The sequence below is a fragment of the Lycorma delicatula genome, chromosome 5 (assembly GCF_047948215.1).
Source record: "Lycorma delicatula isolate Av1 chromosome 5, ASM4794821v1, whole genome shotgun sequence".
Classification (NCBI taxonomy): Eukaryota; Metazoa; Arthropoda; class Insecta; order Hemiptera; family Fulgoridae; genus Lycorma; species Lycorma delicatula.
The window spans coordinates 120,557,247-120,575,238 of record NC_134459.1 but is presented as its reverse complement, the minus strand read 5'-3'; the positions used below and the strand labels follow the sequence as shown (position 1 = coordinate 120,575,238).

At 32.1% G+C, this 17,992-nt stretch overlaps 1 protein-coding gene across 7 annotated transcripts in view; it reads right to left on the bottom strand.

Annotated features, from left to right (window-relative positions):
• Positions 1-17,992, bottom strand: part of LOC142325343 (armadillo-like helical domain-containing protein 3) — an 81,738-nt gene that overhangs the window by 54,131 nt on the left and 9,615 nt on the right. For 6 of the 7 annotated variants that reach the window (XM_075366980.1, XM_075366979.1, XM_075366975.1 and 3 more), the window contains exons 2-5: positions 17,565-17,802; positions 13,722-13,846; positions 5,203-5,262; positions 2,786-2,926 (exon numbers count right to left, since the gene is read on the bottom strand). In XM_075366980.1, the coding sequence (XP_075223095.1) occupies positions 2,786-2,926; positions 5,203-5,262; positions 13,722-13,805 (285 nt within the window). In that variant the 5' untranslated portion in view covers positions 13,806-13,846; positions 17,565-17,802. The remainder of the gene's footprint in view (positions 1-2,785; positions 2,927-5,202; positions 5,263-13,721; positions 13,847-17,564; positions 17,803-17,992) is intronic. The other variant, XM_075366978.1, reaches the window with a different exon arrangement.

Sequence of the window (17,992 nt, the reverse complement as noted above, 5' to 3'; positions counted from 1 at the left end):
ACAATTTTAGTCTCAAAAGAATTACATCAGTATAAACATTTCCAGTAGAAACAATGATAAATTACTGCTATTTCATTGGTACACCATTAATATAAGAAAAAAAAATAAAATTATAAATCTTCACAAATATCTAATGCTGATCCAGTAATGTTTGGTTTGAAATATCCCATAATAAAATAATAATAACAAGAAAGGAGTGAAATAGTAATTTGAATAAGAAGAAATGAAAAATAGATATGCACAATTACTTGTGTGACTATGAATTGCAATAACACTGATCTTTTTGTGATTTTCATCCACAAATTTATTGAAGTAAAAGATTAACTGCAGGAAAATACTGACTTGGACTTCAGCCTAATTGCAGAGTGGGAACTAACAAATGATAATGGAGAATTGAGGATTGGAAAGGAATTTTTTAAGAAATCACTACTAATATAAAACTTGCTTCGTCATGAACGCTAAGATAAACTGCCTGGACCTAAAAGAATTTAAACTACAAAGGAAATTTATCATAATTTTAAATATTTTAAATCATATCATATGTTTAAAATATATTTTTAAACATTTCAACATCAATATACATGGAAAGGTATGATTCTATTGGCTCCAAAATATAAAGTGATTGCTCAAGTGTAAAGTGAACATTTCCTGGGCTTTTCATTAGTTATCTCTAAAAAAACCACAAATCACAATTCTGAAAAAACTGTTTTGATTTTTTTTTTTTGATTTGAGCTTTCAAATGGTGATTAAAAAATAAAATACATACCATTTACGTTACAGAAAAATATAATTTTGTATTCTCATTTCTTAGACAAGCTTTTTTGTTCTCATCATGGACTTGGGCAATATTAAATGATTGCACATAAAGTAAACTAATTGTATACTACTACAATTGAAGTATTGTGTAAATTTAAAGGCTTGGTTGTCAATGATATTACTCATAATAATGATGTTCATATCAATTATTTCTTGAATTTAGTTTGCTAACTTAAAAACCTTTTTAAATTTCAACACAACTTCGGAAGATCACAATTTTAATTCCATACTGTTGTAATTCATAGGATTCTAACTTTCTCATAACAAAAAAATGTTTTTTTTTCTTCATAAATTTATGAAAAAATGTATAAATCATATAAACTCACTGAAATCATTTTTTAAGTAAGATATTAGCTGAGGATTTTGTTTTTCAGATTGATAAATTCTTTTATTAAAAGTGTAAATTTAAATTTAAACTAGTATAACAATTCCTTAAGTTATCAACTTTTCCAAGACAGCTTACCTGCTGCTTTGAATGAGTATTGGATATCTGAACAACAGCTGATCATAGTGAACTAAAATTTGACCTAGGCTTAATTCTCAACTTCTTGAAAATTAGCTTTCATTAGAAATTAACTCTTAATAAATATAAGTAAGGATGCTTATTAAAGCACCCATACAAATTTTGTTTATTTTCAACATTTTAACAGAAATTTTTCTGATCTAATTCCTCATATCTGACTAGACTGTATGCTAATAAATTAAATACTAACAAATAAGTATAAAATATAAAAATGGAAAGTTGGTCAAATTTAACATTTGAATGTTTGGAAAAAATCAAATTAGATTTATATTTTGAAAAGTTTATTTTAAAGTTGCTTTTTTTGTGCAATAAAATTAAGTTTGCGGTTCGCTTCAGAAAAAACTTAAAATTTTATAAACCTCCACCTTCTTAATTATTTTTCAAATTATTCTGCTTCTTAAAGATTATTATTTTTGTATATTTCTTTCTCCCACTGATTACTTTCCCTCCACCTTTCTTCAAATTTAAAACTTCAAGCTCTCTTTATTTCTTAATTTATCCAATCACCTTACAATTAGCCAATCTTTTACAATCTTTTACAATTAGCCATCAATTCCAGTGCAATATACAATAACTCTTCCTTCATCATCATCTTAATATGATAATCTTTACTCACTTAGATTTCCATTTATTGTCCTCCAACTCCCTTTATTATAACTTCATCTCTGATGAGAGCTTTCTTGTTTTTATTTTTATTTTATTAACAGAAAAAAATGTATTATAAAAAGACTGCACAAAAACAAAGTAGTAAACCACGATGTAAATGTAAATTACAGATGAGTATTTTTTAAACAATGAAATTTGCCATGAGGTAAATTGGTGACAAATATGAAATATAAAAAATTTGAATTATAGTTGATATAATAATACTCTTGAAATAATACACACATGAAATTTCAATTACATGTGTATGTATTTTGCTTCGCCTCTTTCATTCCAATTTTTTTTTTAAATTCCACATATGCCCTCAGAATTTTCATTTCTTCTTCTCCCATTGTTTAAAAATGCTTCTCACTAACTCACTTGACAATTTATTTTACGTTAATTTTTATGATTTTCTTTTTGTTTAATTTAGCTTGAATAAATAATTTTTCTTATAATGCAACACATCCATATTCAATGCAAGTATTGCAGTTTACAGTTAACTTTTTCTAGTCAATGTGCTCTATTTAACTTATAATCACAAATGCCTAAATTCTTTGCATTATAGTCATACAAAAAAAAAATGAAACATACAACACTTCTACAATAATCTTACATTAGTTGAAAACAAAATCCTTAAAGTAGCATATTAAAATAAAATATTATAATGTTCATCAACAATGATAGATTATCTCTCCAGTGGAATAAGGTATATTATTAAACAAATGTAAGTATTCATTTTTTTTTTAATATGATTCCAATAATACTTTAAAAAAAACACATACTTAAGTAATCTAATCTCACCTGCAGTGCATATATTACTCTAATTGTATGTTCATTACCAAGCATTTCAATACACTGTGAAAATAGAGCATTCATGTTATCTTTAATAGCCAATAATTTTTCACCCTGCAGCCGAAGTATTTCAGCTTCCAACTGTTGCGGCTAAAAAAAAATATGTAAATACATATATTTAAAAGCATATAAAAGGAAAGCAACACTATTTTACAATACAACAACCTGTCTCCATTCCAGAAAGATATTTATGAAAAATAAATAACAGCAAAATAACATTTTTCAATGACCATATAATTTCAGAAACATTCAGCAAAGTACAAAGGTTTTTCAAAAGAAATATATTATTGTTCAAGGATTATGAAAATAGACTGTAAAACACTTTCAAAAACTAATCATATATTAAAAATAGCTTTTTAATGAATATATATGAAAATAACCCTTATCACTCGGTTACTAATGGCAATCTTCTTGAAACTAACAGTTTTGGTGGATAAAATTCAGTGATAAAAGTTTTTGGGTCTCAGAATCATAACAAATTTATTACTGGATGAATTTATTACTAGTAACAGATACATAGGTAATGAAAGCCTTTGAAAGCAAATACATTGTATGTTACTTTAAAAGAAACCATAATTCTCCAACTTGCAGAATGTCTAATTGAACTTTTAACTTCAGTTCTGAAATCTTACATTGATGAATTTATTCAAGGTGAAATTGATAATTAGAGTAAATTATACTACAGAAAAAAAATTTTAATTTTTAAGTGATCAATATCAGCTACCATAAAGACAAAGTAAAAATAACAAAACTTAAAGGTGATGAGATTTATAAGCAAAAGAACTTTTTCTTCGCCAATACTGCTAGGACATTCCCATAAAATGAAGAGCTACAAGAACTGAAACACTTAACTACAAAGTTCATAACATTCTTGTTATAGTCCAGAAATTACCCCATCTGACCTCTTCTTATTTTACCCCTTTAAGAAACAGGTAGAACAGTCAACTGAAAACAAGGAAATGATAACTCATATCAAATATTAACACTGTAGCTAAATCAAATTTTCTCAGCTACTGGCAGAAAAAAGCTAGTATTTACTTAAATAGAACAACACACACAAGTATTTACTTAAATAGAATGATTGTGATAAATATTCAATTATTAATTTTAAAAAAAGTTAATTTAATTTAAAAAAAAAAGTTAAACATACAAAAAATGAATCTTTTGAAAATAGTTTTTTAGGGTCTTTCTTTATTACTGAAAAAATGTTGAAATATCTGGAAAACTCTACTATATGATTGATTGAACCCTTAAATAATAAATTATGCATTTATTTATGCATTTAAACAACTGTTCAAAATTCATAAATTCAAAGTTTATAAAAAAAGTTTGGAAGTCTATAAAACATGGAATGGTCTCACAACTACATTAAGCTGAATTGTTTAGACCAATATTTTTCAATACGCTAAAAGGATAAAACAGTGTTTAGTGCAGCATAAATGATCATTAAAATGAAAATAACAAAAAATCAAAATTAATAAGTTATATTTCAGTATAAATAACTGAGCATATGAAAAATAAACAGTATGTGAATACTCAGTTATGAGGGTTAAATCCTGATGCTTTTTTTCTGTTATAGAAAGTCACAATAACATTCATAATTAAAGTATGCACTTCATACATTTTTATTACTAATTTTTCATTATATCCAGGGAACCACATTACAAAATACTTGTACGTCTTAGAAGTTTATGCATAGATATATAAAAATGGCTCGCACATTGAAAGAATTCGTCATTTATCAGTCAACATACAGAATGGAAAATGAATCAACCTCACTCCATAAACTCAGAAACACATATTAAATAAACAGTATAATAACATGAAGAGCAATATAATAGCTCGAAAAATAGGATTGGAAATGTAGATTAGAATAACTGAAGTAGGACAGGTTATGACCACCAGAATATGGTATATGACAAATTAACATGGAAAGAATGGTTATGCAAGGATGAAATGAGAAGAATACGTAATGACATTGGGGGTAAGTATCCATCAGGTTGGTCTAATGATGAACGCGTCTTCCAAAATCAGCTGATTTGGTAGTCAAGACTTCCAGCGTTCAAGTCCTATTAAAGGCAGTTACTTTTATATGGATTTGAATACTAGATCATGGATACAAGTGTTTTTTGGAGGTTGGGTTTCAATTAACCACATATCTCTGCAATGGTCAAACTGAGACTGTACAAGACTACACTTCATTTACACTCATACATATCATCTTCATTCATCCTCTAAAGTAATACCTGAACGGTAATTCCCAGAGGCTAAACAGGAAAAAGAAAAAGACATTGGGGTAAGTGTAGGGAATTCACCAATGATCTACTAAAAGGTAAAGACAAAGAGGAAACAATGATCTAATTTACCTTAGGTAAAAGAAGAAACAGCTCATCCCAGAAGTTTGGATTCCTTGTTAGGTCTTCTCCCTAAAATAAAATACCAAACACAATGTAATAATCTCATAATTTGATACATAAAACCATACTCAGTAATGTATTAGCAGTATATGTTAAAAATAATATTATTATATGGGGAAACTGAAATGTAAAGCATACTGGAACATAATGAGAAAAGATTATACTAAAAATGATAGATGCTGCCATCTTGTGGTTTCATTCCCCAACTACCAACATTCCAAAACCTGTTGACCCATGCACTCTCATCTTTTTTCAGTCGCCCTTGTTTTGGAGTGGAGTACACCTGCTATGTCAATATGCCTTATACAACATGCAATGGTTGAATATTTAACTGCATTAAAAGTGAACAATAGCAATATTTGGCATCATCTAAAAGACGTTTATGGTGATGAAACTGTTGATCAAAGAACTTGTATGTTGGCAAAAAAAAAGTTGTGTCTGAAGCTGGTTATGTGAATACTGAGGATGAAAATTTTAGTGGTAAACCAGTTTCTGTGACCGATGAGAAGCACCAAAATGAGGTAGATAAATTGTTTTGATAATAACCACTCAGATAGACATATTGAAAAAACGAGGATACATTATTGCACAATCAGGCTATCATAAAATCAGTTTGCAGTGGGTGCTCTTGTAAAGTTGAGATTTGAACCTATTCTACAACCTCCATACTCACCTGATTTGGCATTCTGCAATGTTTACTTTTCCTCAATTAAGCAGGAAAGGATATTCATTCCACTACGGATGATGAACTGAAAGAAGCAGTGAGGTGGTAAATCAAGGAAAGACCACCAGTATCATTCTTCAATGATGGAATAAGTAAACTGGTTCACCATTGGGAGAAATGTTCAGCAATAAATATTGACCCGATGGAAAACTAAATGTAATTTTTTTGTAACAAATAAAATGTACTTTCATGTTATATTTGTTTCAATTGACTATATACCTCTTTTCATTTGCAAGTTTCAAACAACTGTGCAACTAGATTTCAGCCACCCCTCATAAGTCCATCTGTAAAGTGTAGCAGTACCAAAAATAATTTAAAAAAAAAAACACTCTAAAATATGCATGCACGCATAAGTGCAGAAATCCATACAACACAGCAATAGCTGTAAAGCTGATGAATAAATTCTTAACATTTCCTTCTTACATTAAATTCTTAATCCATTTCTGATTTAACAGAAATCACTGATAGTTTAAACATTCAAATAATTTACTGATAATATCATCAAATTGATTTTTAAGCATTATATTTCCAGTTATATTAGTAAAGTAAAAAATATACAAAAATGGTAAAAATTTCTGATTTTTGTAACAATTTTAGGTTTTTCTGAAATTTTTACATGAGGGTAGGATACACTCATTATTACCCTTATTATTAAATGATGCTCGATATTCAGGGATATGTATATACAGTACTATGTTCGGTTATTGTACAGAAAAGAAAAAAATCACTTTAGATACAACAGTATAGTATAATTATTTCATGTAAATTAAAATTAACAAAAAACATAGTTGCTAATTAATTTAGTTTGTAAAATTAAAGTTCTTTTTTTACTGTTTTTCTGAAAATAAAACAATGTCCTCTATCTTCATATTTGAATAAAAATAAATAATACTGCACATCTTTAATCAACCAATAAAATAAGAGAATAGAATTACTCTACTATAATAAAATTGAATAAAGACAATGTAAACTACAAAAATATTGATTTAAGAAGCTACCAAATTGAAATGAAAGAATTAGAAGTTTCCAAATGGTTCAATAAGTTCTTGTAATTCACTCTGTTACACAGAATTTTCATTTGGTTCAGTAAGATTTTTAATATCGGAATTGAAGTTAGTTTGTGGAGGCTTTTACAAAACAATTTCTCCCTGTAGCAGTAGTAGTAGTAATCTGCTTTAAGACATACAAATTCATAAACTGCATCTAACACATTAATCCTTTTAAAAAGCTCATCAGCATCCGTAACTTTCATTGCTGACATAAGTACTGTAACAGCTGAGTAAGAGACTTCAGTCAGTATGGATGTGTTGTTGTTCGCTCTGCAGTTTTTTTAACTTTTTGGATGGTTTTATTTGATGTTTGATTGTTTTGGACGTACAGTAAGTGTTGATGGAATTATTGTGAAACAGTTTGTGAAAGAAAATCAGTTTTTGGTTAATGGACTAACTTTTTATTAAGTTTTTAAGAAGAACAACCTTATTGCCATTGGTAATCAGTAGTAAACAAGAACATTGAAGAATTTCATCTTTCTTTGGGTAAGAGAAGTATTCTAAGTCCTGATGATCCTTTATCCTTATGATCCTAAGTCCTTATGATCCTTGTAATTCCTGTTTCCCTTATCCTATCCCTATACCCCACCCAGATCTATCCAAACATTATCTCAGTTCAGATTTATTGAAAAACATCATGAAACATTGGAAGGAACTGCAGAAAATTTACGATGGATTCACATCATTGAAGGAGATGTCGCCTCCTATAACTAATATCACTCAAGCAACCCAAACAGAGGAGCAGCGAGTGCGGGACTTGAGAATGATAATGGAAGAAGATATTCCAGATGAAGAACTTATTTCGGTGATAACAAGGAGATGGCCTCTTGATACGATGTGCAGCAAGTTACAAGTTTGTGCACTGAAGAAAGGAACATATGCTATTTTATGGATGTCTCTCAAGGGAAGAATACAGTTGAAATTAGATTCAGTAACAATGAAGTTATGTCAGGGGATATCATTAAAGAAGACTCTACCATTATGGGGAGAGAAGAAGATACTACTAAGAAAAGCAGATTCTCTGATATTTAATTCTGGAGAAGGGGAAGAGAAAACCCTAAGTGTGATTTTGGGATCGATGAGGAGAATAACTGTAGACTCTCCGTCGCTGATTTATGTGCTACAAGATGGCACATTGGGCAAGTGTGTCAGAAAAATGTTGATACACCTGAGGAAGAAAAGAGAAGGTCAGGGTGGTGATATTGGGAAAACGCTACAGGCGAAAACAACACCAGGGGTTAGAAAATCTACCCCCCCTCCCACGGTTCTAGAAAGCATAACTGCAGTGATTAGGGCAGCAAGTCGAATATATGCAGATCTTCTTAGAACAATGAAGGAATGAGGTAGGTGATGTCCTATCTCTATCTCTGAGAAAAGGATCAAATGACAAGTTGTGTATTTGGGTTATAAAGAAGAAGAGCTAAAGATGGTACTCAGAAGCAAGGCAGTGGAGATACAAGTTGACGTAAAAACCAGAAACAGTTGTAGAACAATAGTTCATATAAGGGATATTGATATTGAAACATCAATGCAGGAAATAACAGATGCAGTCGCACATTTATTGGTGGAGAGGAGGTTTTTAAGGTGTTCATTCGTCCTGGGTTTGGAGAGACAAAAACACCACTGTGATTATGAGCTATTGTGCTGCTAAACAAAGAATAAGGATTGGGTGGGTACACTGCCATGCCTATATATGAGAGGATGAAGACCATTGTTATCGGCGCTGGGGAGCAGGTAATGTCTCAGCCACCTGCACCAGAGTGAATGGGTGTAATAACTGCTTTAACTGCAGCAACCCTAGGCATCATCAGACCTAATGTGTAGATCCTACAGACTATACTATATGTGAGAAGGGGGACCACAAAACAGAAGTGCAAGAGCCGGAAATGAGATTTCTTCAAATTAATAAAGGCAGAAGCAGAAGGTCACAGGGCGTCTGAGAAATGGCTTTTAATAACAATGTGGATGTGATCTTCCTTTCTGAACCAAACATAAAGGCAACTACTGGTTCTGTGTGGTTGATGGACAGCTCCCAAGGAGTGGGGATTGATTTTCCATCTGCAGGAATTCTGACGGTAGCAACCAGAGTTGGTGATGGATATGTATGGGCTGATTTGGGTCATTTTATATATATTTGGGTCATTTTTCTTATGTTATAGATCCCTTAATACTGGAGTGGAAGATTTTATAAGTTTTCTGGATGGACTTTGTGAAGAGATTACTAGACACAGGTAGAGAAATTTATTAATAGTAGGGGATTTTAATGCAAAATGCCCAGATTTTGCAGGAAGTGTTGATACCATTAGACGACATCAGTTAAGAGTCAGGGTCAGTATGTTAGGTTTGACCTGCATAAATGGAGAAGGTGACACAAGTTCCGAAGAGGAAATTCAATCTGTGATCTACCTGGCATTCATCTCAGAAGATCATGTTAGAGAATATTCAGGTTGGCAAATCCTGGAAGAAGATTCATTGTCTGATCACTTGTTTGTAGTCTTTGAGAGTAGAGCCCAAGGCCAAGGAGAGGTGCTGGAAGGACCTATGTAATGGCTTACACCGAAATTTGTGGGGCAGAGGTTTCAGAATAGTTACTGGGAGTCACTGGAAGACTGCCTGTACTGATGGAAGATCAAGTAAAATCAAATATTAGGGAACTGTTCCCTCAGTACGAGGACTCCTTCCATGAGGAGATAGTATCAGGTGATAATACTTTGAGCTCAATGAACTTATCGAGACCGGAAGAAGGATACGATTGCATAAAAGCCCGGGGTCAGATGGACTTCCAGTAGAAATCAGGATACTGGTGGAGAAGGTAATAGGGGAAATGCTGCAGATGTTGAACAGCCTCCTTAGAGATGATTATATCCCTGTCAGCTGGAAGGAAGTTAGGTTAGTCTTAATCAGGAAACCGGGTCAGGAAGGATCACCTGGTGCTTTCAGGCAGATCTGTCTATAAAATAATATTTGCAAACAGCTGGAACGTATGCTTGAGGCTGGCCTGCGTGATAATATTGAAAGGAGAGGAGATTTTTCAGAATACCAGTTCGGGTTTCATCATGATAGATCTGTGCTGGATGTGGTAGATCAGATAATAAGTTCTCATTATCTGAGGCAACGGCGGGTACCTAGCAAATACAAAAGATACCCATTGTTGTCATCCTTGATACACAAAATGCTTTTAATATGATACATTGGGATGCTATTTTCCATCCCCTCAGGGAGAGAGAGATAATTATCTGAGATGGATGTACAAAGATTTCTAGAATACCACACATATTATTTGAAGGACTCGCAGGTGAGATTTAGAGTTACAGGTAGGGTGCCGCAGTGCTTCGTCATGGGCCCCACCTTGTGGAATTTAGTGTATGATGGGGTCCTTCAATTGTAGTTTCTGGAAGGGGTTGTACCGGTGGCCTTTGCCAATCTGGCGTTAGTAGTGTTGGCAAAAATAAAGAACAAGTGTCCATGGCAGCAAAGCAAGTCATAAGGTTGATTAGTGAATGAATGGTCGATAAAGTACTTGCCTTGTCCTATGAGAAGACGATATATGTGGTAATGGCAAGAAGAAGGGTTCTGGCAGATATTCCGATTGAAGTCGAAGTAAGACAAATCCAATTGGTCACAGGGGCAAAGCATTTGGGCATTTGGTTGGACCATAGAAGAGGGAGACAAAAGTGTCAGGGCTGGACTGGTGACAAGAACTTAAGTCGAATATTGAGCAATATCACAGGGTCCTGGGCTTCTAGGAGGAAGGTGTATGTCCAGGTTGTTAATTCCATTATTTTATATAGTATATCTGTCTGGGGGAGAGCCCTTGAGATAGATAGGAACAGACATGCCCTTGAGGGGATTCAGAGGAGGGCGGCTCTTAGGGTGACATCCCCTTACTCTAAGTGTCAACTGAAGCGATATTGGTGGTTCCTGCTGTGCCTACAGTGCAACAGCTGATGGAAATGACAATAAAAATAATAAGAAGTGAACGCAAAGATTCAACATACACAGAAATGATTCACCAGTGGCAAAACAGATGGGACAGAAGTGTTACAGGTGGATGGACGCATCGCCTGATTTGGCAGATCGAACCTTGGGTCGATCAGGGATTTAAGCACTGAATTTCTGGTTAACCCAGTTCCTGACTGGCCATGGGGCATTTCGGTCATATTTAAACGGGCGTAGAAGAGCTAGAGACGCAAGAGTAGAGACTGCCTCTACTGTGGGGAGTATGACTCTTCACAGCATATAGTCTTTGATTGTGAGAGATGGGTAGAAGATAGAGTCCGGTGCCATGTATGACAAGCCACCTAGATGTAGAGGTAATACACAATGTATGTTATCAGAAGAGGGCAAATATGCGGTGCTATCTAGTTTTGTGACAAAAATACTTCAGTGGAAGAACAGAGATGACAGTAGGGTAGAACATCATAGATGGCAAAGAGTGCATCGTGAGTTAGCTGATAGGGCAGGTAGCTCTGATAGGGAGAGGACAGGTCACTGAGGTGGGCTGTCTCTCATGAGTGATCAGAGGCCTGGGAGAGATTTAGGACTGGAGAAGACTGAGGTCCGGAAATGATGCAGATCAAGTCCTAAGACCAGGTGAAGAACTGGGCTGGAGAGTGAAGGAATGGTGAACAGCCCTCTGCAGAGCCATCGTTCATCTGCGCTTAAGCAGATGGGTGGTGGTAATGAGGCATGGGGACTCTAGAACCCCTGCTCAAAGGCACCTCTGAGGTCATAATATGCTTAGTTGCTGGTCCGATCTTGGGTGGAGAGGAACATGAACTAAAAATTTTAGTCAGTAGGGTGTGGGCACACATAGGCTCTAAATAGCATCTAGCCAAACCTGTGCAAGTCCGACACTCCTCCACTTGCGGGGAGTATATAAATGTTATTTCTCTCCAACACCGATAAAAAAATAAGTACTGAAACACCTTTTTACTGTACTGAATTTTTAAGTTCAGAATGATCAAGCGGTTGACATACTGCAGTAGTGTTTAGAGTAAGAAATATCAGTTTTACATTTTCTAAGCTAAATTAGAGTGGGATTTTGCATTGTCAAAGAATAGTATGATTTTTATTTTGCTTTCCCATTCTACGATTAAAACTTAATCAATCCATCATATACCCCTAGTCACCCAATTAAAACTCAGCAATTAGTCCATCATATACTCCTAGTCACCCAAGATTTTTTATTTGAGTAGCAATCAATTTCTAATGAATTTATGTTCACGCTGTTAAAACATCATAGCTTTACAGCTTTGCCAATTGTTAGTGATTTTTCAAATTCACCTGACATTCACAGCCAAAATAACAGTCAGTCTTTCTTTTGTTATCTCCCCCCTGTACATTTTTCATCTTTCAAACACATTATTTAACTGAGCAAAGCCCAGAAAAGTCTCATTACAATTAAAAATATTTCTTTTATTATAACTCCAAGACATATTTCATTTAACTTTTCCTTCCACTCATACACCAAATTGTCATCTATAGCACCAGCATCACCACAAACCTTTTTATATGAAATATTATGTCTAATTTGGAATTTATCTAACCACTTGCTTTAAACTAATGATGCTTTATACTCAATAACCAAGCTCTTTAGCAATTTCTGGGGGTTTCTCACTTATCTAAGTTACAGAGACCGGAATTTTATTAGCATGAGCTCTACAAAACCACTCATAAGTCAAATTATCAACCGCTATGCCTGGTATTTTTGGAAATGCAAGTTTGCTTAATTGTTTGTAATTTTCAGTCCATGACTTTAGGGTGTCAAGATTGCTTTCTAAAATATCGCTTAACTCAGTTTTCCCAACATCAAAACATTTTGCCTTATTACGCACAATGAGTTTTTCTTCATCATAGACATTTATAACTGCTACTTTTTTCAACCTCAAGCATTTATGATTTTGAATATTTTTAACAATGGTTGTAACAATTTTTATAAAATACACAAAATTGAACATACAGTAAACATATGTATAGATAATATATAGGTAATGTACTCAAAGTAAAATACAGTACTATACTGTAACAAAAATATTACACGTGTTCAATATACAATATACACACACTTGCACACCAACTGATGATGAATCATGCTGAATGATGAACTGATTGAAATCATAAGATCAACAATGTCTAGGCAGGAAGTGATGTAATTACACAGATAAATTAGTTGTACTGAGTATAAAAAAAAAAAACAAGGAAAATTACAATTTTTATTCCTGCTATCCATTTTTCAGAACTGACTGAACATTTTCTATAGGTAAATTCATTGTCCCTCTATGTTATTTAGAAGGTCCGTTATTGAGAAGTATTTTATCCAGTAATACCACTATAAAACTGCCAGGAAATTCTAAAAGTGTCTATTATTAAGAGAAGTCCAGTACTGGGATGTGTCTGTTAAGAGAAATTTCACAATACATGGACATGCAATAAAAATTCATATTATGAGCAAAATAATTGAAAAATACTATCAGAAATTAATTTGATAATAATGAAAATTAAATACAGTTAAAATATAAGTAAGCAGAATAAATTTTATGAATAATTTTTTGATGTTTCAACCTAATGTCAGTTATTTAAAAAAGACAACACAATGACTGAGTAACATTTTAAACATAATCATCATTTATTATAAGTCATAATTTCATGAGAAACAAAAAAAAAATTACCACATAATTATAAAAAAAGATTACCTTTAAAAATGATTCATATATTGTCACAACTTTTTCTTTCAATGGTCGTTTAGAACCAGAACCACTTCTTTTACGTGATGTCATAATGAGTGAACTACTCAAAGATTTATACAATAAAACTTCAACTATAACACAAAACAAAATTTATTAAATAGAAAAACTACGTCATAAAAATTTACAAAGTTCCATTCCAAATTTTTTCCTCCTAGCGTACAAAACGCAGAAACTACTTTGTTTTCATGCCTCCAAATCTTAACATTGCTTACTGTTCAGTGATGTCCTTATAACCTAAAAATTCATTTTAATTGGTTAACTTGCAAGTAAAAAAAAACTATATTATTAATTCTTTACATTTTATCTCTTTGAAGTTGTGAAATACATATAAACTACTAATTAAACTTAATGTGGCATAGACTTCGCTAGAAAATTTGGACTTCACTTTTAAATTTAAAGAATTGAATAGTGTTGATTTTAATACATATAAACTACTAATTAAACTTAATGTGGCACAGACTTCGCTAGAAAATTTGAACTTCACTTTTAAATTTAAAGAATTGAATAGTGTTGATTTTCAAATTTTAGTCTTTTATTGGCATCAGTCTTATTATTTTTAATTATATTATGTAAAAATATCATTTAAAATGTGGATAGTATTTAAAAAACCACCCACTTGAAAAGAAGGTTTGAAAGTAAAAAAATTGACTGATTTGGTGGCAAAGATTTTTTTTTTTCAGTTTTTCAAGCATCATCTGTTTTCAGAAGTTTTATGACAAATTAATATTATGGAACAAATTAAATCATCATGGATTGCTACATGCCTTAACAAGGTTCACAAATCATACAAATTTATTATCAAAATAAGGTATTTTAAAGCTATGTATTGTGCATTTCGCAATACTTATGGTGTGCATAATCAGCCAAAACAAAGCACAATTCATTGTTTGGTTAAAAAATTTGGGCTGGTGGCATCGTTAGATCATTTTATTTTTAAATGAGCAAGGAGAAGCTGTTGCAGTAGATGGTAAAAGCTATCAAGCTATGTTTGCATATTTTGATTTGAATGAGATGTGGTTTCAACAGAATGTATATGATTTCAAACAAAAAATAGTACACTTTGTCATGAGCAAAGTACAAATTGAATTAAGCACCTCTTTTTTTAAGTCTGTTAAAAAAATGGTTTAGACATAAAAAATTAGTTACCAAAAGTGATAAAGAATACACAAAAGAAGTTGAAAAATGCACTATTAAAATACAATAACTGCAAATGAGTGAATAAAAAGTAAATGATCATAACAATGACTGAATTGAATAATTCAAAGATAAATATATTAAGTCACAGATAAATATAACTCATTATATTAGAAACCAGTAAAAATACTTTAGTATTATGTTCCCCTCTACAATTTTTTTTACAGAATTCTTGTATGAACTCATACCAAGCAAAATGGTTAATCATCTTTAATCAGTCTGTCTTATAAATTCACTCAAATCTTGCCAGATTTTTTTTCCTTTTGGTAAAGTTACTAATGCAACACGAACAATATTAAACTAAATTCAACCAAGACTGACTGAAAAAACTACCAACTAACTACCAATTATGATTAAATTTCTGTTCCAATAACCAATAAAGTTCAATGTAATAGCAATCAAAAGTGCTCTATCATAAACAAAAAATGTTTTCTTATAAGTAAACAATGAACAATAACTTCTTTTCTATTCAGTTCAAATGTATTACACAAAAATTGTAATCACAAAATCATCAAATGTTTTTTTTTTTTTTTTTTTGTTATAGAGAGTCATCAGTTATTCAGTTTTTTTATGTATACAGATATTCAATCTGTAACACAAAAATAATCTATGAGGATATCTGTCTAGATCTTTGTAAGAGAATCTACTGGATTTTTGTCTTCACATCTTGCATAGGAATATGAGTGGACTAGTGCGGATGGACATTGATAGAAGAGATGGATACTCCAACCATCTCAGCATTCAAGTCTCTCTAGCCATTAGCATTATAATGCAGTAAGAGGTTCCATCATTGGTTATGGAACATATGAGTATTATCATGAAGTTTTTCATGAATGAAAGACAAAATGAATGAAGGACGTCAAACCCTTAAAAATTTTGACGGGAGAGCTTGAGAGTTTGGAGATTTGACATCACATATACAAGTCTACGACTGGGCCAGCAAATTTAAAGGAAAGTGTGAGACCACAGAAAATGAGTCACAGTAGGCAGTCAAGGACAAGCCTTCAATGCAGTTGTGGAACAATCAAATATTGTGACAATAATTGATTGTTCCACAACTGCATTGAAGATGATCAAGACCTTATACCTCATGACATTGCTTTGGAAGTGGTTTTAAACTATGAAAAAGCCCATTCCATTATCACAAAGCACCATGAGTTCTGCAAAGTGGGTTTCAAGGCTTCTGACCCAAAATCAGAAACAGGCCCAACAGGAAATTTGTCAAAGGCACCAAAATCAATTTCTACAACAGAAATAATTTTTTGCATCAAATAATTATAAGTGATGAGACATGCATCCATCACTACACTGGAGTCAAAATCTTTGAGTATGAAGTACATATAAATGGAGAGTTTTGACCTATAAAGGAGTAATGAGCCTTGACCTTAACGTTTCCACCAGCTGCAAAGTCCTTGCAATAATCTTTTGGGATTGGAAAGACATACTGCTTATTGATTTTCTCCAATAACATTGTAGAGTAAATGCTGAGTACTACTGCCAGTTCTTGAAACAAGGTGAAATTCACCTTCAGGAACAAAAGGCCCATCAGCCAATCAGGGATATTATGATTCTTCCTCACAACAACACCAAGTCTCACATAACCATTAGTATTTGGGAACAAACAGGCTGAAATTTACTGGAAAACCTTATAGCGTTCCTGTATGGTCCAGATTTGTCTCCCTGCATTTTCTTTTTGTTTGGACTATTGAAGGAGGCACTGGGAGGATATTGTTTTCAGAGTGACAAAGAAGTAAGGGAGTTCATGAGAAACTGGTTCATAATCCATCCTTAAACTTTTAACAAAGAGATCCACAAGTTCCCCACATACAGAGAAGATTAAGCAAAAAAGCAATAAATGTTTTGAATTTTTATTCCATAATAATCTTAAAAAGAAAAGTCTGCTTTGTATTTGACTGACCAAGCATACTACTGGAAAAAGAGATTTACTAGGCATCAAAAAATTAAGATAGCAATAAAAAAAAAATTTAATTAAAAATTACATTACACATAGCAATTCTCATTTCAAATGTTTAACATTTCCATTTCTGACTAATGAAAAGAATGTAAATTTTTTTATTAATAATTATAGAAATAATGTCTTAACTTTGACCAATACATAAATTATGGTATTAGTTTCACAGATGTTTATTGCTGACATTCAATTTTATGTAATGTGATACTCTGAACACTGTTTTTCTTACTTTTAACAACAGATCAGTTTCTGATCTTTTTTCCCAAAATATTTCATATATACATAATCCATGTATTGAGAGCCTTTAAGTGAATCTACTAATAACAGTAATCACAATTACTTACGCACATTTTACTGTTATTCTACTAATAAAATAACATAAAGAACTTTGCATTTTACCGTCAATGATTGGAAAAACTCTGTTTACATTAGTTATATAAGAAGAAATCCACCTCTGCAGTACCTTGGGAGGTAGTCTCATCCTAACCTCTCCTTAAATAATTTAGTGGAACATAAAGTGAATTCAACTAGTACAATTAAGGAACTAGAATCAGTTTTATAACAGTCAAGTTAATAAAACTGACTATTAAAATTCTGTAAATGTCAAGTGCATAAATTCTTACCTTATTACTAATTGTGAATTCTACAAAAATCTATAGTAGTGGAAAAAATCTATAGGTAGTGTAATAATTAAAAAATAATCATATAATTTCCTTCATATTGTAAAACTTCTGCAATTTCATTATCTCATAATCACTTCTGAATAATATAATAATAATAAACTGCACAGAACAAGATACAATGTAAAATAATTAATCACCAAAAACGGACAACTGCTGTACAACACAAATAGAAAAACTCCTGTAAAAAACAAAAAATAAACATAATTAATAAGAATAAAAATTTTATTTTGTCATCAGTGTAATAAACACAAAAAAATTCTTCATTCCACCAGTTGGAAGGCTGGTAGAATGAAGGACTACCGGGTGGCTTGATTAAGGAGAAGAAAGAATGTGAGAGGTGGTTGGATAGCAAAGATATGATGGACAGA